The 21,938-nt window shown below is 40.3% G+C and overlaps 2 protein-coding genes across 4 annotated transcripts in view; one reads left to right on the top strand and one right to left on the bottom strand.

The window, feature by feature from the left end:
• SASH3 (SAM and SH3 domain containing 3) overlaps positions 1–15,059 on the top strand; it is a 16,444-nt gene extending 1,385 nt beyond the window's left edge. The window contains exons 2-8 of the mRNA XM_072429565.1: positions 4,724–4,816; positions 7,456–7,599; positions 8,231–8,360; positions 8,855–9,012; positions 11,434–11,640; positions 11,816–11,966; positions 12,769–15,059. Coding sequence (XP_072285666.1) covers positions 4,724–4,816; positions 7,456–7,599; positions 8,231–8,360; positions 8,855–9,012; positions 11,434–11,640; positions 11,816–11,966; positions 12,769–12,989 — 1,104 coding nt within the window. The 3' untranslated portion in view covers positions 12,990–15,059. The remainder of the gene's footprint in view (positions 1–4,723; positions 4,817–7,455; positions 7,600–8,230; positions 8,361–8,854; positions 9,013–11,433; positions 11,641–11,815; positions 11,967–12,768) is intronic.
• A 3,618-nt stretch (positions 15,060–18,677) lies between these two features.
• The window catches only part of ZDHHC9 (zDHHC palmitoyltransferase 9), a 42,478-nt gene continuing 39,217 nt past the window's right edge, over positions 18,678–21,938 (bottom strand). For all 3 annotated transcript variants that reach the window (XM_072429305.1, XM_072429307.1, XM_072429306.1), the window contains exon 10: positions 18,678–21,121. In XM_072429305.1, the coding sequence (XP_072285406.1) occupies positions 20,984–21,121 (138 nt within the window). In that variant the 3' untranslated portion in view covers positions 18,678–20,983. The remainder of the gene's footprint in view (positions 21,122–21,938) is intronic.

Raw genomic sequence — 21,938 nt, 5'->3', positions numbered from 1 at the left:
ATTTGCTGCCTGCACTGCCACAAGCCATAAATGACGGTGTCAGTGCTGCACTGCACTCATGTAATCTACAGAGATCACAAACTGCTAAAAGCAGACAATCTCAGAATTCAGCTCCAGAGATGATATCTGAGCTCAGAAGAGCTTTGGAGCTCATGCGAGAACAAGGAAGGCATTGGGTTACCCTGGAGGTGCATTCTGCTCCCCACAATTGCACATCAGGGGTCACACAGGCTCGGGGTATCAGCAGAGTATAGCTGCACGCAATAATAAAGCGTCTGTTTGTAGCAGTTTGTGCTCTCCAGGGATTACATGGCTGCATTGTAGAATTCATGGAGGCTGGCAATATGGTAATTGCATCAAATAGAAGTGTTTTGTTGTCATTTCTTGTCTGCAGTTAGAATGCAGACTGCAGACAATCTGAATACAAACCAAGCAATATTTACACTGATATTTGGGGCCTGCAAATGGAAAGCAAAGATGTTGTAAAAATATATAATTTATTTATCCGTTACACTATGTGCACAATGGAGGCCTCGTGTTTGTATAGTACTAGAATTAAATATTTATTATTCCCTTTATTACAAAATCCCTTTTATCACAAAGGTTAAATTGTGCATTCAGAAAAGAGAATTCTGCTGCAGTGTCTTTGATGTTTTTGTGTTGTTTTGTGTTTCCTGGTTTGCTGACGGATGTTGTGACTCATTTCAGCTTATTACAGCTTAGTTGTTGGTTCTTGTATTTCAGTGACCCCCCACATATTTCAATATAATGAATCATGTGATATTAGAGAGGCAATCATTGGGAGGGGTGCAGGGTGCTCCGGGGTATTTCAGTGACCCCCATATATATATAAATATAATGAATCATGTGATATTAGAGAGGCAATCATTGGGAGGGGTGGGGGTAAACATTTACTGTAGAAGATATTTGAAAGACAATCTGCAAATTGGGCCATAAACAGCCCTTTCAACAATTGGATAAAATAAAGATGGCTACCCAAATGAGGCGATAACAAGCCACTTTGCCAGAATTTCCCAATAATGCTTAGAGTGATTTTGCAAATTTTTGGAAAGTCTTTTAAACTTTTTGGCCAAACCTTACCTCAAATCAAGGCAATCCTTTTAGATTATGGGGTAAATCACAAGCCAACATCTCCTGATAGGACACTATGAGATCAATCTCACCTCTACAATTCATCATGAATGGTGCAGCTAGACTTATCGGTCTACTTGTCACTACTCTTCATTGGCTGCTCCTCTCAGCAAACATCAATTGGCTTCCAATTCCTCTCTGATTAACTAATATCTCACCAATATTTCCAACCTGATACATAAAGACATACCTAATGACTTCCTCACCTACAACCTCTTCCCATGCATGACTCCAAGAGACTTTCTGGAATACCCTCCCCTGTCCAATCAGGCTTACTCCCATCTCCACATATTTAAAGTCCAAAACAAAACATCTTTTTAAAATTCTCTACTCATTATCCACCCATCAATAATTAGACAGCACTCCCCATCCCCCTATCTATTGTATACTATTCCCGTCACCTCCTAGATTGGTCCAGGTCTTCTCCTCCTGTGTCATAGTTTGGATTTATACAGGTTTGCCACCTGCGCATCTATTTATTGTATAATTGAGTGACATGTTTGTGCTTTATAAATAAAAGTCAATATTATTCACAAAATCACCTAGGAAGTATTTGAAGGTCCCAGCACTACAATGGTCAGCCAGTGTCTGCATCCATCGTCCTCCTAGCAGTGAGCTATGTTTGTTTATATCTCTTATTGGTCTTGTTACATTAAGACTAGTTTATTACAGCTCTCAGAGACTGGAGAAAATAGATTATCAGGAGAGAACCTGGCTGATCCAGAAAACCTGGAATGAATCTAGTCCAGAATTTCAAACATTTGCCAACTAATAAAAAAGAAAATTAATTCTAGGTTTGATGGATCAGCCAGGTTCTCCCATAATAGTCCATTGTCTCCAGTTTTGGAGAGCTTGGATAAATCAGACCCATTGTACCTTTAATTTAATACCAATTTGGAGTAGCTGTATTGCCTGCCAGGACTTATTTAGGAGGATTATGTCCAGTCAGTGGTCGACATAATAATCAAGGGGCCCCTGGATGGTAGCAGTTTTGGTAACCACTTTCATAATCACAGCAGATATACAGAAAGATGTATAGAGTGATCTATCTACGGTTCCATACACTTTAATAAAGCACTAAGAGTAGAGCGAAATGCGTAAGCCTTTATATTTCTGTTGTCATGGACAAAAAAGGTAAATAAATACCATTCTGGTAATCCTTCTGTTCTAAATTTGTCTGAAATACCATTGGAATGAGGCCAGTCCAGCACAAAGGTAGTATTGCGAAGTTTTAAGCCTTTATTTACCCAGAACAGTATAAGTTTCTGTGTTGGACCCAAGTGGTAACTTCACCTTTGTGGTTTAGCTGTTTTTGAGTTGACGTCAAGTCAGGCCAGATGGCATACAATGCAAGGAGCACCTTACTCCTGGCTACTTTAAAATAACAATAGGAATTCAGCTCTTTGAACTCTGAGAAAGCCTTTTAGTAGCGTGAAACGCGTAAGGGCTAAATCCCTTTGGTTCTAATAAATGTTTACTGTAGCCTGGAGTGCAGTGATCTTGGCCATGAGCCAAAGTGGTGCTTTTATTTTGTATGGCGAAACGCGTAGTTTTTCCAGAAGGTCCATGCTCTGTACCTGAAGCCTGTAAACTGTCTAGACAAATCATTTACATTTCATGCAGTTGAGGTGAATTTCTTTTTTTACCCAAATTTCAATGCAAATGTCTTTTCCCCAGACAAGGTCTGCTGCTCTGCTTAGTCAAACTTTGACACATTTGGTGCCACTTCCTGTGCTAGTCAGGTGTGAGCGCGTTTCCTGTCATAGCTATGCGTGTGCAGGAAGCAGCGTGCGAGGGGTTAAAGCACCATATCAGTAAATTGTATTGAGATGTTGAGAATCTGAGGTTTCCTGAGCTAAGGAGAGACAAAAACCACACCACCGAGAGCTGCTGCTGCTGCGTATGGTTGGAGCAGAAAGTGGCCCCTTGTAGATGCTTTTCCTGTAAATGAAACCAAACAAAATTTTAGTTGTTTGTAGACTTGGCTGTTCGGAGGGTACGGGGCTTCTTAAAGGGCCAACACATCAAGGCTTCCAGGAGCAAGGGATTATGGGAAGATACATTAGCTTATATCTAATACTAACCTTCCATGTAACCCTAACACTAACCTTCTCCATAACGCCAAACTTCCCTGTACCTTTCACTCTGAACTAACACTAAACCCCCTGTAACCCTCTCACCTGCCCCCTTGTAGATCTCAATTAACCCTCCGTGTAACCCTCACTTTAACCCCAACAATAAACCCTCTTTAACCCCATCACCAGACCTTCCGTAGACCTCAATTAACCTTCACTGTAATCATAACACTAATTCTACCTGTAACCCTAGACTAACCCTCCATGTAACCCCAACACTTACCCACCTTGTAACCCTAACCCCCAACTTTACCTGTAACCCCTCACTAACCCTTAATGTAACCCCAAAACATACCCTGCCTGTAACCTTAACCCCTAACTCTAGCTAACAAAAAAACTTAACCCTCCATGTGACCCCAACACTTACCCTCCCTGTTGTCTTAATATTTATCCTCCCCATAACCCTAACACTAAGTATTTATGTAACCATACCACACTTTGTATAACTATAATACTCATCCTCCATGTACATTATATTTCCTTGTAATATTAACCTTCCCTGTAACCCTAACAGCCTTTCTGTTACCTTCAAATTAATATTAACAATAATAATAATATTTATTGGGATTTACATGCTACTTGTAACCCAGTACTAATTTTCCATGGGCCCATAACACTATCTTTCCCTGTAACCCCCATGTAAATCATCCCTATAAGAGTAATCCTACCTATAACCTTACATTACCCTTCACTGTAACCCTAACACACCCTCTGTCACCTTCATATTATCCCCCCCTGTAACTCTATCCATAAGACTCAAGGTCTAACATTTTCTTTCCCTGTAACCCCCATGCAAACCCCCTACCTGCAACATTAACCTTACTTCTAACCCCACACCAAACTTCTATGCACTTCTATGCTTCTTCTTAACACTTACCCTTTCCGTAAGCCTAACACTAATTCTTTAATTCATTTTATCCAAAACACACTTCCACTTTCCCAGACTGCTATAATTCCCTGTAAACCCCATGCAGACCCCCTCCATAACCCCTTACATTGTCCCTGTAACCCCCATGCAAACCCCCCCTCCAAAACTAACCTTACCTCTAACCCTACACCAAACTGTAATTCCAACACTTACCCTTTCCGTAAACCTAACACTAATTCTTATTTTATCCAAAACACACTTCCTGTAACCCCAATACTAATTCTCCACGTTCCCAGACTGCTATCATTCACTGCAAACCCCACGCAGACCCCCTCCATAACCCCTTACATTGTCCCTGTAACCCTAATACAATTTTTGTGTAATCTCAAAACCATTTTTTTTTTGTTTCATCCGCTCTTTGTTATGACTATCCTGATCTGCTTTGGTCTTGTAAATTTAGAGAAAATCCCTGACTCTGATTGGTTGCACAATGTTCTTCCTTTTCTTTATCTGTGGATTTCCTGCTTGTGATTTCTCATTTACATAAATGTATTTGTATTTCTTTTAGTTGTCTCTGCAACGTTCCAGCAGCTTTAAGGATTTTGGGAAGTCAAAACCGAGCTCCCCCATTTCCTGCTCTGAGTTCAACCTGGAAACAGAGGTGAGTGAAATTACAGGAGTTTACCAAAGAGTTGTTATAAGTAAAATTTAGGAAGATTTATGCCTGATGTTTATTTGGCTCCTATTTCGCTTTCACTGGTTCCTCTTTTCCTTCTCATCACCATTTTAACATCCCCTGCTTAGGTTGAGTCATCTTTCCCTTTGTTCCCCAACCAAGGTCAGCTCCTCCCTACCTCTTTCCCTTAATGGTCCATGATCAGATCATACTCATCATCTATTCCACATCTACCATGGACTCCATCTCTGTTGTGTCTTTTCTCACTTTCTTCATAATCATCCCCTCCCCGACCTCCTGACTCCATCCACAATCATCCCCTCTCTGCCATCTTTTTATCTTGCTTGGAATTTTAAAAAATGTTTTTGCTGATTTTAGACTGTAAATATTGCAAAATGAACTCCTAATATACAGATGATATATATATATATATATATATATATATATATATATATATATGGGAGCAAATTTGTATGTTATTAATTCCTGAGATTTATATAGCTCTGCCACCCATTACAGCCTTGTCTGATAGATAAAAGAAACTGATCTTTCTAGGCTACAGATTCTCGTTTACCCCTTTTACCCCACCCAGATTATGACCGGATGGTGAAAGGAGAAGCAGCAGACTGCTAAACTCACCTCTCACTTTGCTCTCTCCACTTATCAGCAAATCCCTCGCACTGCAGCACACTTGATTGGCTACTCCTAATGCTGTTCCCTTACCCTATCGGAGCTTTGCTATAAAGAGACTGCAAGAGGCTCATACCAAATTCCCTTACTTTACCTAAAAAATACATTTTATGATATATAATAATGAAAACAGAGGTTAATTATTATTATTATTTATTATTTATTGAGAACTATCACCATTGCCCACGCTAGCCAATCAGCTTATACCTCTATTCCCCTAATGAACTAACTAAAAAATAAAAGAAGAAGCTCTCTCTGTTTTCTGGCTTTTTTCATGTTTATGCGGTTTTACAATTTACTGAAATACGTCACAAATGGTTGACTTGTCACATATTTCATCAGAAATTATATTTGGCTTCAGTTCCTCTTTTTTTTTTTTAATTTGCCTTCTTTTTTATATCAGGTGACAGTAATGTGCTGTAGGAAAATGTTATCTGTAAATTTTGATACATTTAAATCCATTTTTAGATTTGATGACTCAAAGAGAGACTTTGGTATACCGAGATTAAAGTGGGGTCAGGGAAAAGGAGAAAATGATCCGCTTACATATCATCTGTGTCTTATTAATTAGCAAATGCACGGACAAATTATATTTCATTTGTTTTATATTCTTCTGCTGCATCTCTTTGTAGTTCCCTTCATTATTAATAACTGCACTCCAGCTCTGGTTTCCTGCCATTATGGACCATCCATGTTGGCACAGCTGCTTGGCATCTCCTTTGGAAGCCTATGTGACAAGGTGACAATGCCAACAGCTTGTAGACATACACAAGGTGTCACCATTAAACAGAAAGTGCTTTAAGAATCTCTATGGCACAATCACCAGATATTGATTAAAGATTTTGGTCTTTAGGCAGATTACGTTCTGTTAGGTGGGGGAACTTGCTAAGTCTTCCTCTTATTCTCATGAGATATCAGTGACGCCAATAATTGTCAGACGTAGGATTGCAGAATCGCCTCTTTCATAATCCACCAGACGTCTAAAGATGGGGAAAGGGGTGATGAAGTATTGACATGCAGAGTGACGTCAGATCAGATTCTGTGCCCAGGGTGCATTTATCAACTTCAATAAAGAGCATCTCATATCTTTTTTGCCTTTTAATCACAGGAAGTGTGAGCAAATTCTCTTTATTGCCAAATTCCTATCTATACTGTCCTCTAAAGAAGAAGATGTAAACGTTTTTACATTTGCATTGAGGGTGGTCTTAGGCAATGTGTCCTTGGGCAAATTGGGTACATACATTGGGAAATTGGAATTTGGGTCCCCAAATGCAAAGAATTCCAGTGGCCTGTACCCTTCCTTCATTCTAGAGAATGCCTTTGGAATTGCCCATTGTGCCTCCCTCTAAAACTGGCAGTGTTTGCCCAACAAATGCAATGCACCTTGGGTTGGCTGGAAGGTGAGTTGGGCAGAACTCCAACTTTTACTGTGTGGTGCTGCACAAATGTGAACCCGAACTCATCCTCACTATGGCTGTGTATGGTGTTTCTTTCAAAATGCGTGCATGTGTTGCCATGCATTGCGCAGATATTTCATTCTAATGCACCACAGCAGAAGTCACGTGCATGGCAATGTATTGCAGAGCTGTGTGCTTTTAGGTGCATTTGGTGGCACCCAGACCACCAACGTGTCTGGTACATTGCTACATGTTGTGTTATTCTATGCATTATCACAGGAATGAACTTATACAGTCATCACTGAAACAAATGTTCCTTTGGTCGATTTTTTTTCTGTTCCTGTTTTGCCAGACTTTGGATTTTCTTATTACTTGCAGTCCCAGTGACACCAGGAGAAAATCCTGGGCAAATTCTCCAAGCGGAGACACAGAAACCAGATTCAAAATTCACAAAAACTTTGACTTTCAAATGTTCCCCTTTAAGCAGTGAGCAGCTCCTTGATTCTTCCAGAATTGACATTTTTTGTACAGTTCCAGATCCCTGAAGATGAGAACACGCACACAAACGAAGAAGGGAAAACTAAAGCAGCAAAGCTAGGCAAGAAATGGCGGGCGGTAATATCACGGACAATGAACAGGAAAAGCGGAAAGATGATGATGAAAGCCATGGCGGATGAGATGGTGAGAGATTATTATTCGTGGTATTGCAGGATGGTTTCTCCATGTTTGCATGCTTTGTATAAAAGACTGCAGCCACAGGATTCACCGTGAATTTGCATGGGGGCCTAATAAAGTGGCCATTTAATGTATCTTATATTATCTGCCCCCAGTGCCCTCTATGGGGCTGACTTATGAAAGCTCCCCAAGGCTGGAGAGAATACACTTTCATCAGTGAAGCTGGGTGATCCAGCAAACCTGGAATGGTATTTGCTAGCAAATATCTTGAATCCTGGACCAGATCCATTCTGGGTTTGCTGGATCACCCAGCTTCACTGATAAAAGTGTATCATTTGTAGCCTTGGAGAGCTTTAATAAATCAGGCTCTATGTTTCGGACACTGGGGGCTAGAGGAGAAGATCTTAGGAAGGTGTAGGTCCTGGGAGAACCCCAGCTCTGTGATATCTCCTTTACATGGTCCAATGGGCATGCAGGTGACACCATAAGCTGAAAAGCTGCAGAAGTGGTGTCACCTATCTGGGTTATGACGGCTGATTCACATGGAATATTTTTGCAGTTTGCACATTTATGTATTTGAAGTCTGAAGCTGTGTGGATGGAGTCGCCTTTTAACCTTCTATTTGTGTATTCCGTAGGGGGATACAGGGGAGCCGGGGTCGTTGTCGCCCACTTCTTTGGATAGCAGTTTGGATGGGAGCTTACCTGGTAAACTCTCTGATCTGGAAGACAATCAGCACACATCAGTCAGCAGACAGACCTCCACCGGTGAGTGTGCAATGTGTGCCTATGGATCTTCTCCAACAAGATGATGGAGATTCCAATCTGGAAAACAATGTGGGCTTGCTTGCATTTTAAAAGCTGCCTATATGCATTTTAAAGAGGCCAAATATAGACATGTCCGTGACAGGCTACATGCATGGCATTGCAATGATACAACAAGCAGTGTTCTTCTTTTATTGTCTGTATTGCTTAGTTTTCCTCTTTTTTATGGTTGTTCTTGTTTATGATGTGTGAGCTCCAGAGTTCTGTGAGCCCAGCCAGTGGAATGAATTGTCCCATGAAAGGAGCGTACATGCCAAGCTGGACTCAAAGGAAATGGACAGAATGGCATGAGTATGGCTTTGCCCAAAGTGCACCAATGGTGATAGACCAAGGAGGAAGCAGGGTGCAGCCCTGGGACATTCGGTGGGCACGGGGGTCCACTTTATACTGACATTGGTATAATTTTGCATTGATGTTTCACATTGTTCTGTTTGCAGGCAGTGAATTGTACAGCCCATCTTACACCTACAGCAACAGAGACAGCATCAACATAGAAAACCTCCCACCCCCATATACCGGGCCATTCTGCGGGAAAGCAAAGGTCCACACTGACTTCACTCCAAGTCCATACGAGAAGGATTCCCTCAAACTCACGGTAAGTGTTCAGCAACTGTTTAAAAATGCCCAGACCGATCGAATCATTTCTAAGTTAAGATCATGTTTCCATTATATGCCATTCATGTTGGTCTTCATTGCACTATGGCTAGACACTGCACCAAAAATTGAGCATGCTTTGTTTTTTAAAGTGCAACACAAGGCAATGCACAGCAGAATTGAGAATGAATGCTAACTCAATGTATGTCTGGCAGCTTTATTTATCAATTATTCCCTCTTCAATTTTCTCATAAAATGATTTTCTTTTCTATTGTAACAGCTGTGCACTTTTGGTTACTGGCCACTAGGTGGCAGAACGAGTCATTGTTTTAATAGGAGTCCTGTAGAGAGATAAGACCAAAGAATTCACCAAAAGTGAATTTCAGAAAATTCGGCTGGGGGAATAATTTATAAATAGAGTCCTATGTGTGTGGCATAGAAACTTGCAATAACACAACACGCCAGTGGGAAGAGGTCCAGAGTGGGACAGAAAAGAACTGTCCACATTTGTTTGTCATTTGCAACTCCTATTTAATGTACAGCGCTGCGTAATATGTTGGCACTATATAAATCCTGTTTATTAATTATATTAATAATTATAAAAAGGCTCTTCTTTCTGAAACCTTTAATGAATGTTCTGCAGTGTGAAAATTGTGGAAGCTTGGCTTGAAGGTGTATAGGGTCATAACTTATAGACATTTTCCAATAGTTTGGCATTTGAATAAATACAAATGATGGAATATGGACCATATGGCTGGCCATTTGTTTCTAATCCTTACAATCTCCAACATCCAACTGCACTTGTTTTGTAATGCTGAAGACATTTTGGAAAATATCCAATAATTGTTGGGTACTCGAGTTCCAATTCATTTGGTGGCAGGTAGTCTTTGCGTTTATACTTTGACTCACATGGCTGTGATTTGTTGGTAAACCACCAGGGGGCAGATGATGAATCATTATTATATGTAGGGGGCACATGGCGTTGAATGCCCCTACCTCTGTTTAGGTATGATGTTCCATTTGGCATAGATGGCCATTATAATGGGTATTTACAGTCCCTGTGCGCTTACCATCTCTGTGCTGAGTTACTGGGGCTGCCATGCACAATATGGTGGGTGCTCACCATCCTATTGCGGAGTTCCCAGATCTGCTTATCTGCCATGCCCATTATAATGGGTGCTCACTATGCATGAGTTCCTGGTTCTGTGCACTTGTTTTGTCCATTATAAGGGGCTCCTTCCTACCCTTGGCTGCATGTCTGCCATGCTCATTATGATGGGTGCTCAACAACCTTGTGCTGAGTTCTTGGGTCTGCACAAATTCTGTAGCAATTATGCAGGGTTCTTACCATCTCTCTGCTGAGTTACTGGGTCTGCATGTATGCCATGCACAATATGGTGGGTGGTCACCATCCTATTGCGGAGTTCCCAGATCTGCTCATCTGCCATGCCCAACATAAGGGGTGATCACCATGCATGTGCTGAGTTTCTGGTTCTGCAGACTTGCTGTGTCCATAATAAGGGGCTGCTTTCTTCCCTTGGCTACATTCCTGGGTCTTCATGTCTGCCATGCCGATTATGAAAAGTTCCTGGATCTGCACCCAATATGTGGGGTTCTTACCATCTCCGTGCTGAGTTCCCAGGTCTGAACATCTGCCATGCCCATTATAATGGGTGCTCACTATGCATGTGTGAGTTCCTGGTTCTGAGCACTTGGTTTGCCCATTATAAGGGGCTCCTTCCTTCCCTTGGCTGCATGTCTGCCATGCTCATTATGATGGCTGCTCAACAATCCCGTGCTGAGTCCCTGGGTCTGCACAACTTCTGTACCAATTATGCGGGGTTCTTACCATCTCTGTGCTGAGTTACTGGGTCTGCATGTATGCCATGCACAATATGGTGGGTGCTCACCATCCTATTGCGGAGTTCCCAGATCTGCTCATCTGCCTTGCCATTATAAGGGGTGATCACCATGTATGTGCTGAGTTACTGGTTATGCTGACTTGCTGTGTCCATAATTGGCTACATTCCTGGGTCTTCATGTCTGCCATGCCGATTATGAAGAGTTCCTGGGTCTGCACCCAATATGTGGGGTTCTTACCATCTCTGCTCTGAGTTCCCGCGTCTGCATGCCATGCACATTATGAGAGGTTCCCTGTTGATTTCCTTTGTATTTTATACTATGAAGAATGGAAGCAGAGGAACTGGAACACACAGAGGTGGACCAGAACATTTAATATTTCAGAGGAAACAGGAACAGGGAGAGGCAGAGATTTTATGGCAAGTAGATCTCACTTTTGGTTTATCCAAGACATTGACATCAAGAGGCCACCATGGGCTCCTTGACTTCATCTATAACCTAAACATATATTTTAAATGGACTGACCCAATATAAACCATTTACAATTTCTGTTTGCATCCAGAAAGGAGACATCATCAACATCATCGAGAAACCTCCAGTTGGAACTTGGACGGGCATGCTGAATAACAAGGTGGGGTCATTCAAGTTCATCTATGTAGAAGTTCTACCCCAGGAAACAGAAACCCCCAAAAAAGTCCGAACACATGGAAGGAGCAAACAATCACAACCTAAGACACTCACGGAACTGCTTGAACGTATCAACATGCAGGTTAGACTTTTCTTCTAATCCTCAATGTATCCTCAATGTAATCCTCAATGAAGGGGCACCGATGCAGGCAAAGGATATACAATGTGTCATTTGGAATTGCAGTTCTCACCCCTCCCCTGCGGAGCAGTTAGTCTCCTCCCATGCTTAAATCACTAAATTATGCTGCTTTTCCCAGGAACACATTGCCACTCTCATGCTGAACGGTTATCAGACAATCGAGGACTTCAAGGACCTGACTGCGAGTCATCTGCTGGAATTAAATATCACAGATCAACAGCATGTTGTGAAACTGCTGACCGCTGCTGAAATCCTGCTCGATTATGACAGTAAGTGACTCAATTATACAATATTTTATTTTTTACTTGTTCAGTAATACCAGAACTTCCACTGAACGGATAAATATATCATATTCCAGCTGAAGTCAATTTGTAATGCAGCCAAAGCACAGGGTCCTAGCTACCCCATTTCACCACTGGATTTCCCTTCATTATCATTATACAAATAGGTTTTCCAAAACTCGCTATTTAGAGGGGGCTACACCCATGGCATGGGGCTGGGACCTGGTTGACTCAGCACCACCCTGTGGCAGGTGTGGGAAGTGTGGTACATTTGTTATATATGTCCTATATCTAATTGTCTGGTTATTTGGGAGATCCATTCATCCAGCGGAGCAAACAAGCAGCAGGACACTGATAGGGTCAGGTGAAAAAAATTGTACAAATACAGCCTTAAGAGCTAATGCTTCTATTACTCTCAATTTGCATGACATTGTGGGTTTTAAGCAAAAAATCTTGCTAGGAGGGAGTGTTGAGTCTTCTTCCAAATCATTTTGCTGTATAAAATAATTTCTTCTGAGAATATAGAGCAGGTCACCTGCTGGATAAAATACAAATACAGAGAAATTAGTAATTGTATATGCACCTGTTCAAGCTAAATACATTTATTTCTAAATTAATTTAAATAGTTTGCAATTTAAAACACATTAAACATATACATTTTCTGAAGGGGCTCTCTGTATGTATTTGAAATGCAGATCTCCAATGACCAGTGTGCAGCTGATGAGAATCTGCACACAATTTTTCCAAAATCTAATAATAATAGAATAATTTCCTGATTGGTGTCTTGCAGCTGCCAGCGAATCAGAAGAAGGGACGGGAACATCTTTAGCAAACCAAGATTCTCACCTTCCTCGAGATTCTGGCTGCTACGAAGGACCTGATAACCTTGAAAACAGTCGTGAAGAATCTGAGAGCACCGAAGAAAACTTTCAGAAACTGTCCTTGGATGACACCATCGTCAAAAAACTCTCAGAGACTGAACATTCCGGAACAGAAGAAGTGACCACTTAGGAAGGATGACAACTTTTTAAAATTGATGAAACAAAATCCATCGTCGAATGATATCGCAGGATACAATAACAACAAAAAGGGAAAAATACTCCTTGACTTTTTTCGTTTTAAAGCTTGTAGGTGGAAACGGAAATGTTTTTGACATAAAATGTTAAATGTCTTTTTTTTACATTTTACTTGTTTCTAATATTTGTTTTGTTTTCTGCAATTCTTACTTTTAGAATGTTGCTGTAGGTTATTACATTATATCATATAGTTCTCTCGAATATTACATTGAATAACCTATAATTTCCGTTGATACATTTTCTCACCTATGGGAATGATAGCAAATATTCACGTTGTCTTCTCACCCTTTGTATATATTCATTTTCCTTGTTCTGTGTTGTTTAGTTATAGTTTTAGGTTGGTTATGAATCTTAATCTTTTCTATTGGTAGTTGTAACAATCTACAGCAAGAATAAAAATTAATTGCAGTAAATATAAATGCTCCGGTAAAGTTATGGGTGGACAAAGGGTTCTCAGGGGTTATTTTCAGTGATCTTCAATTGGTGATATCGGTTCATTGATCTCTTATTGGTATGTAATCATTTCAGATGGGAATGTGACTTAATGCACTATCGTTTTAGTTTCCTTTGAACTTATTCTTTAACAAAAAGAAACTTTTTTTTACTAGGATTTTTTTTCTTTGGAATAGATTAGAGCAGCCTTTCTTGACCTTTATACTCCAAGGGAACCCTTGATTAAACCAATTCATTAGGGTCACACCCTTTAAATTGGTGGACAATGGGAATATTGCAAGCCTTACAACAGTGGTAATAATTCCAACTTTACAGACAGTGAGAAAGATAGCTGTTTGTAATGTGACCGGCAGCAGCAAATAGCCCTTGTCCCAGCTCCATGCAAGTACCATCAAAAGATCAACAGCTCAAGGAACCCCCAGCAAATTCTGGAGAATGACTGGAATAGGAGAAAGGTTAGAAGGTTAGTCTTTTCAATCCATTTAACATAGGGAACCCTTGACTTTCAGGTCTCCAGGGAACCTCTTCTATAATTCCTATATCCACAGATCACAGTACATTAGTGTGTTGGTCAGTACGAAGAATTCCTCTTTCATCGCTGGCCATTGGGAAGAATGTCACCCTTACAGATAGCCAAAAAGATCATTGGGGTCACCTAGTCTGACCTGAGAGGCACAAGCTGCTCAAGGAACCCCCAGCAACCTCTGGAGGAACCCTGGTAGAGAAACACTGCATTAGATCCTTTGGTTATTGCTGCCGATGTACCTGGCCGCTTGTGTTGACATAAGTGAGATGGTAAATGGTAGGAGGTAAATGGTAGAGAGACATATGGGATGTCCCCCAATATTTTAGGACCATGAGTACTACAAAACATAAGGCAGGCACATAGGAACATAGTTAGAAGATGGCTGCATATTGATCATCTACATCAGGGAGCAGTGCTTCTTTTCTAGAATTGCTCTTTATTAGAAAACGCTCTCCCTTAGAGGCATTATTGTAATTGAGGTTTTCTTTGTCTCCAGTGTAAAATAAACTTGAGCTTGAAACTATACCTTCTAAAAATCCAAGAAATCAATGAAACACTGATGTTCTTTGTTTAACCTTTATTTTGTATTCTTCATGACAATCAATGGCCATTGAAGAGATCCGTTGTCTATTTGGTGGACTCATTGCATATTCAAGTGCTGAAACTCAAAGCACGGAGAGTTGCACACACATATCAGGGTTGGTTACAATGGGACCATGAATACCCATAGCCGTCCGGTCACTTTTATAGATCTCATCAATTGTATTTTTCCATGTTTTAGAAGATAGTCACATTGTGATCACTTTACCACAGCCATGGAATAGTCTCTCGCTGAACTTTAATATTGGAACTTTGGTCCTACAAAGTGATATTTTTACTTTTCATGCAAGCAGCTGTGCACATATCTTGACTTGCTGTTTCTTAATGGTAAATAAAAGTGTACATAGTTTTATACATTTTGAACATTATGTATTGTTTGCTTCATGCTTTAGGATTCTGCAATTAAATAATAGAGGTTGCCATTGATTTATCCTTTGGACGTTTGTTCCCAGTCGTTTGTGCGAGGTCTTGGACTCAATGCTGTCGGACTCTTTCTTGATTGTCATTTATAGCCTGCAGAGTCCAGGGTTGGGACCCAAAAAATATGCAAGTCCAGGTACAAATTATTTTATTTTAATGTGTACTTATCTCCATAATTTGTACTTTATACAAAAGGGGTTGTGGAGGCATTGAGGGCTCTGAAGAAGTTTTTGGTATGTTGATGAAAATTACACTAAATTATTGAGCCTTGCCCGTGGTTGTAGTGGTTTCAGCATCTAGGAATCTTCCAGTAGCATATTTCGTGGGTGAGGAAGGACAATACTCTTTATCCAAACTGGATTTATAGAGACAAAGTACTGTCAAGGCTTGGCCGGGTCTACAGATTTCCATCACAGGGGTAGTTTATTTATTGGAAGGCAAAGAGTACAAGTGTGAGCACCGGAAGGTCTTGCAAGCTACCATGCTTCCCTATCGGCCCAGGAAGATGGCCGTCATATTCTAGGACCAACAGGGAGCCTTAGGTGGTTGTGAGAAAGCCTTGAGCCAAGCTTTGGCAAAAAAGTCACATTGATCTGTGATACTAAATAGTATATACTATACTATTATACTATACTATATTAATAGTAATACTGAAGCTTTTAATTTATTCAGGTCATCTAGGAGTAGTTGGTCACATTCACCAAGATTTGTTCTTGTAAGGTTAAAGACATTTCAGTTTTCCAAGCCCCTTCATCACCCGATTGGAAAGCTGTAAAACATCCTAAACCTTCCAAGAACAAGTCTTGATGAATGTGAATTATGACTCCGAATAACGATAAAGATGTTTTCTCACTGATCAAAGAAACATTCACAGCTCAAATGAATGTTAGGAATTTAGCTCAGCTTTTATAGCTTCACAGGTAACTATCACATTTAGCTTTAAACAGCCATTCACATATTTGGCCAAGAAACCAATAAAACTCCAGGTAATACCAAAGACATAAATGGTTCTGTATGCCTCTGGCATTCTTGAGAAAATTCTCTTGAACTTTCGGCGAACCGATTTTGCGAACCCATTGGATTTTCCAAGAAATCAGTACAAGAGGATTTCCAGGGCTGCATTCATTCATATAGCCCTGGAATCCTCCTGTGTGCAATCCCCGGGCACTAGAGGTTGATTAACCTCTAGTGCCTGGGATTGCAGTGGATTTCCAGGGCTGCATTCATTCATGCAGCCCTGGGAATCCTGTGTGCGATCCTCGACACTAGAGGTTAAATGGGGACAAATGTCCCCGTTCAAAACCTCTAGTGCTCTCTGATTGGCTGAGGAAAGGCTTGAGCGTCATTAGGATTTTCCTTTCCTCAGCCAATCAGAAAGCACTAGAGGTTTTGAATGAAGAGACTTGTCCCAAGTTACCCTCTAGTGCTAGGGATCGCACACTGAGCTGATCAATAAATGCAGCTGTGGCTGCATTCATTGATCAGCACAGCACACAATTTTTCTTTTTTTTTTTAATTAAAATTCTATCTCATTTGGTGAATTTACACCGGCCGTTCTCGCTTACAATTTCTGTAAGCAAGAACGGCCCAATTTGCCACGAGATCGAGTTTTAAAAACTCGCTTGCTCATCCCTATTCATAAACATATTGCTAAATAATATTCTTTTTAAGGCAAACAGTGACAGTGTCTGAATAGGATTTAGTAACATTTCCAGAAGAGCAGAGCTCAGACTAGGGGAAGAAGCAGCAGCAAAGCCAATCAGCCGTGCTTCTATACAAGAAAAATACTAATAGGAGGGCAGAGACAACAGGTGAACTCATCAGAGCAGAACTATTATGGAACTGCAGCATACAACAATCGGGGATGTCCCCATGCTATACAGGCCAGTGTGGTGGCCTACTGTGGAAATCTGATGGCTCCAAGTACAGAAATACAAATCATTTGCCGGGCTAAACTGTTCCTTTATATGTATTTACCCATTTCTCTTGTTCTACCATCATGTCACCATGGGGCTGAATTATTTAATTAGAACTGTGTGACAACCCAAACTTATTTCCCATCATCTTCCTTGAGGGGGGATATGCATGCTGAGTTATTTATTTTTTTTTAGAAACGTAGAATTGGCGAATCTATGGAATATGACATACTACTTCTAGTTGGATCAAGGAGACTATGGCCCTAGACATTATATAGCCACAAAAGACATGTGAAAGCCTTGGATAGGTATCCAAAAACCTAAGTTTGCTGCTAGGAGCTGCCATCATGAATATGTCAGCAGCCCCTGCAGCGTTATTAAGATGGTGACACGTTATAGTATTCCCCATTACTCTTCTCTGGTTAGAAAAATGTACAGAAAGGGGGGAAAGGAAATGGGAAGTAAGGAGAAACCCTTCCAGTTCTTTGGTCTATTTAATGCCAGTTTAATGGAAGAAAAACCAAAATAGGAAAATTTACTTACAAGTATAAATCCACAATTCAATAAAGTATAAAACACAAAAGGTTTACACAGTTTAGTACCATAATCATTCCATATTATACAAAGAATGTAGAGTAATTACCAGGTCTCATCGCCCAACTCGTTTCACCTGTGTAAGCCTGCATTGGGGAGATTTTACAGGTGGAGACAAGTCATCCAGAATATAATTCAAATTCAAACAGAATATAGGTAATATATCATATAGTTCCTATATGATGTGTCTTCACCTGTAAAAACTCCCCTGATGAAGGATTACACAGGCAAAACGCGTCAGTTGACGAGACCTGTTAATTACTTACTTCTTTTTATACTATGGAATTAAATTAAGGTACTAAACTTTGTGTAAATCTCTTTGTTTTACACAAATAAGCTGTGGCTATTGGTTTCTATAGCAAAGTTTCCCGAACTTTTTAACATGGGGGAACCCTTAAAATAATATCCAGGTGTTCTGGGAACCCCTTCTATAATTACTATACCCACAGCTCACAGTACTTTAGTGTGGTGGTCAGTGGGAAGAATGCCTCGTACATTGCTGGCCAGTGGGAAGAATGTCACCCTTACAGATCCAAAAAAATAATTGGTGTCACTTAGTCTGACCTGAGAGGCACAACGTGCTTATGGAGAAACTCTCTGGAAAAAAAACCTGGAATATGCAGGTTTTCTGGTATGTTTATTTGCCTTGAGGTTAAACTCACTGGGCCCGATTTATTGAAGCTCTCCAAGTCTGGAGAAGATAGACTATCATGAGAGATCCTGGGTGATCCAGCAAACCTGGAATGGGCCCAATTTATTGAAGCTCTCTAAGCCTGGAGAAGATAGACTATCATGAGAGATCATGCAATGGGCCTGGTCCTGGATTGAAGATTTTTAAGAAAATCATTCCAAATGTGCTGGATCACCCAGGTTCTTTCATGATAGTCTATCTTCTGTCTCGGACAGCTTTAACAAATCAGGGCCAATAGATGCGTTTCTTTTTTCCCAGCCTAGTGATGTATTATTATTACATTACGTTTAACCAGTTCAGGGCATCAAATATTTTTTGCTCCCCCCATCACATCATGCCAAACTGATTGCCATGGCTTCCACTAAGACATAAAATGTCAATGATAAATATTTAACCAGAAAATAAGAAGTCACCTGAAACACATTTCCTTATGGCTATTTTTTTATTTAGTCAATAAAATAGCTTTCACCGCGATCATAAAGTTCATCGAATCGCTTTGAGAATTACGGCAAGTAGCAATTTTTGCAGTGGGTGAAGCGTACAAGAACGCAAAGGATCGATAGTCATACAAAGCCCTTATCCGTTCAGGTCTCTAAATGATTGTAGGGGACAAAGAGAGATGGGAAGCACTCGATGCAGCTCATGACGCATAGTCACCTCGCCCCAGGACGCGTGGGGGGGAGAAACCTGAAGTTTAACAAAAGTGCTCCACAAAAGGTTCGGTGTCAACTCACGGAACAAAATACCTGAGACATTAAAAAACAAAAACAATACTTCCAACAGGCAACAAAGTCTTGCAGGACATTTAAGTCCCTTGTTCAGGACAAATACATATTATAGATTGATGAAGGTTTATTAAGTTAATGATTGATATATCTTAAGTATGGATTTTAAAGAAGGAGCTTCTTGTGGTCAATGAATGTTGCCACTCTACCCATGGACCATGGTAAGAAATGAACTAATCACCCACATGGTGTATTTTGTCCCAGCAAAATTCTGATCTGATCAGCTACTATCTTTTTTTTTTTTATTTTTTTTTTAATATCTTTTCAACAAATACTGCCACTATGTAGAGGAACCTTTAGGTCCTGGTCATGCAGAGAATTACCTGAGCCATCATTTTCTACAGTCAATGTAGTTCCCATTCTTGGCGAGCTTCTATCGGAAAGATAAGTGGCTACAACTAGCACAACGATCAACAATTTTGGGATGATTAAGACTTCATTTTAACAAGTATATGTTTCCATTTTCAGCCAGAATGGATTAATTCTGGTGGCTTTATGTAAGATACAATGGGATAATAGTCTATCATGGAAAACGGACATCTATAGATAATACAAACTACTTTAATATTTTGGATGAATGTTGAGTTGACATTCTTGAAGGCTTTCTGCATAAACTGATAAAAATCAAATGCCAGGGTAAAATAAAACCAATGGCACAATAGAAGGAGCCCTGACCGATTGATCTACACTCAACATGGCCAAAGTAAAGTCGAAGTATGACCATTAATTCTTAAAAAAAGAAACTTTAATTTTTACTTATGAAACCAAGCCATAGTTTTCCATGGGACTACTAGGAGAATGTTAACTCTCCCAGAAATTAAAAATTATACTTTATTTCTCAATCCAAGAGAGAAAAAACAAAACAAAAAAGGTGCAAACAATACAATGTAGCAACACTTTTCAGTGTCCAGTTCTACAACTACCGGGTGATCATATTAAAAAAAAATGAATTAAATAGAAAAACATTTCATGAACAATAAATTATAAAAAAAAAATATATATAACACCCTATACAGTCTTTAAACGGGAATGTAAAACTGGAGCAGCAAGAGATTTCCAAACTTCAGATGAAGGTGATCCAAAAAAAAGTGTGCCAGGGCGATTCTGGCCCAACGTCTTATCTACAGAGATCTGCAAGACCACAAAAACCTACATCATGACAATGGATGAGGTGAATACGGATTAAAAATGGATTCACAGCACATGAACAAACATCTATTCTATGTTTCAGGGGATGAAAATGAAGGAAGGGGGACTGGGGTAGGAGGAGTGCTAGGAAGATTGCAACTTTGGAGAGCCAAATAATGCAGTTTACCAATGTTTTGGCCAAGGAAAGACTTGACGAGTCCATGTTGTCATCTCTTAGAATATTTGATTTTGACATCCGTGAGGAAATGCTAGGGAACAAAAAGGAAAACTCTGGGCCAGATGTTTATGTCTTTCCGGCCACTTGGTTTTAAATAAAAAGCAATGCATATTCTTGATTAAGGTGCCAATTATATGACACGCTGTGTACCCGACCGACAGACTAGTTCTATCCTCCTGCAGTGCAAGCGGTGTTGGCGGACAGACTGGCAGCTTCTTCTCATCAAATCGGGAAAAAATGCATAATACGAGTGTAAATAGAAGTCCGAAGAACCAGCTCCCGAACAGGAAAAAAAACAAAAAACCAAGACACTGCACTAGGGCCCAGCAGGGCTGGCCTCTCGCTTTGTAGCACTCTCCAAGGTTGAGTTCATTTGGAACTTTGGGCTAGCACCTGTAGTCTGTTTCGTTGAGCACTCTTCTATACTGATAAAAGATAAATCTTCATCTCGCAAGACATCACCTTCATAATGAACACAAGCAAATACTAAAGAAAAATTGTAGGGCCTCCTGTCGCTTTCCCGTCTTTGCACAAATGCGTCACGGGAATTTCGCTTTCACAGAGGAAATCCTTTAGGTTTACTTTTCTGTATCCGGCCTTTCTTCTGGCTGTTTGGGGACCTTGACAGTCATTTCCAGAGCGTTGGGATTGGTTTGTTCTTCAGGGGCCGTGGCCTTTCCAGAGGCTTCTGTTGGCATCAACGGGATGGCAGCCACCTGAAAAACATGAACACATCATTTAAGTTTCATAATGCGAGGTTTACTGGAAATTTTTACCAGTTTTTTTTCCCCTAAAATACCTTCTTGTCTGGAGCAGCTGTATTAAAATATCCGTGTTATATACATTGTCCTAAAATCTATTAGGATGGGAGGGGGCTGGAGATACAGAAGGTAGAAGAGCTTACAATCTAATAAGGTATGAGGGAGAGTAAAAGGGGGCAGGGTGCAGAAGAGCTCACAATGTAGGAGGGTATAAGATGCACAAGGCAGAAGAGCTTAGAATCTATTGGAGTTCAGGGGATAATACATAAGAGCCTACAATCTATTAGAAAATAGATACAGATACAGAAGGTAGAGGAGATTAAAATGTCTTAGGGTCTAAGGGTGATACAGAACATAGAAGTGCTTACAATCTATGAGGGTTGGGGGGGGGGAATACAGAAGCAAAGAAGGTTGAAGAGCTTACATTCTAGTTTGCTATAGGAGAGGGCACAAAAGTGCAAGAGCCTACAATCTATTAAGGTATAAGGGAGGATACGGAAGGTAGAAGAGCTTACAATCTATTGGGGTATAAGGAGGATACAGAAGGTAGAAGAGCTTACAATCTATTGGGGTATAAGGAGGATACAGAAGGTAGAAGAGCCTACAATCTATTAGGGTATAAGGGAGGATACAGAAGGTAGAAGAGCATACAATCTATTGGGGTATAAGGAGGATACAGAAAGTTGAAGAGCTTACAATCTATTGGGGTATAAGAGAATGCAGAAGAACTTATAATCTACTGGGGTAAAAGAGGGGATACAGAAGGTAGAAG

The sequence above is a fragment of the Pyxicephalus adspersus genome, chromosome Z (genome assembly GCF_032062135.1).
Source record: "Pyxicephalus adspersus chromosome Z, UCB_Pads_2.0, whole genome shotgun sequence".
NCBI classification, from domain to species: Eukaryota; Metazoa; Chordata; class Amphibia; order Anura; family Pyxicephalidae; genus Pyxicephalus; species Pyxicephalus adspersus.
This window is presented reverse-complemented; position numbering and strand designations above follow the sequence as displayed.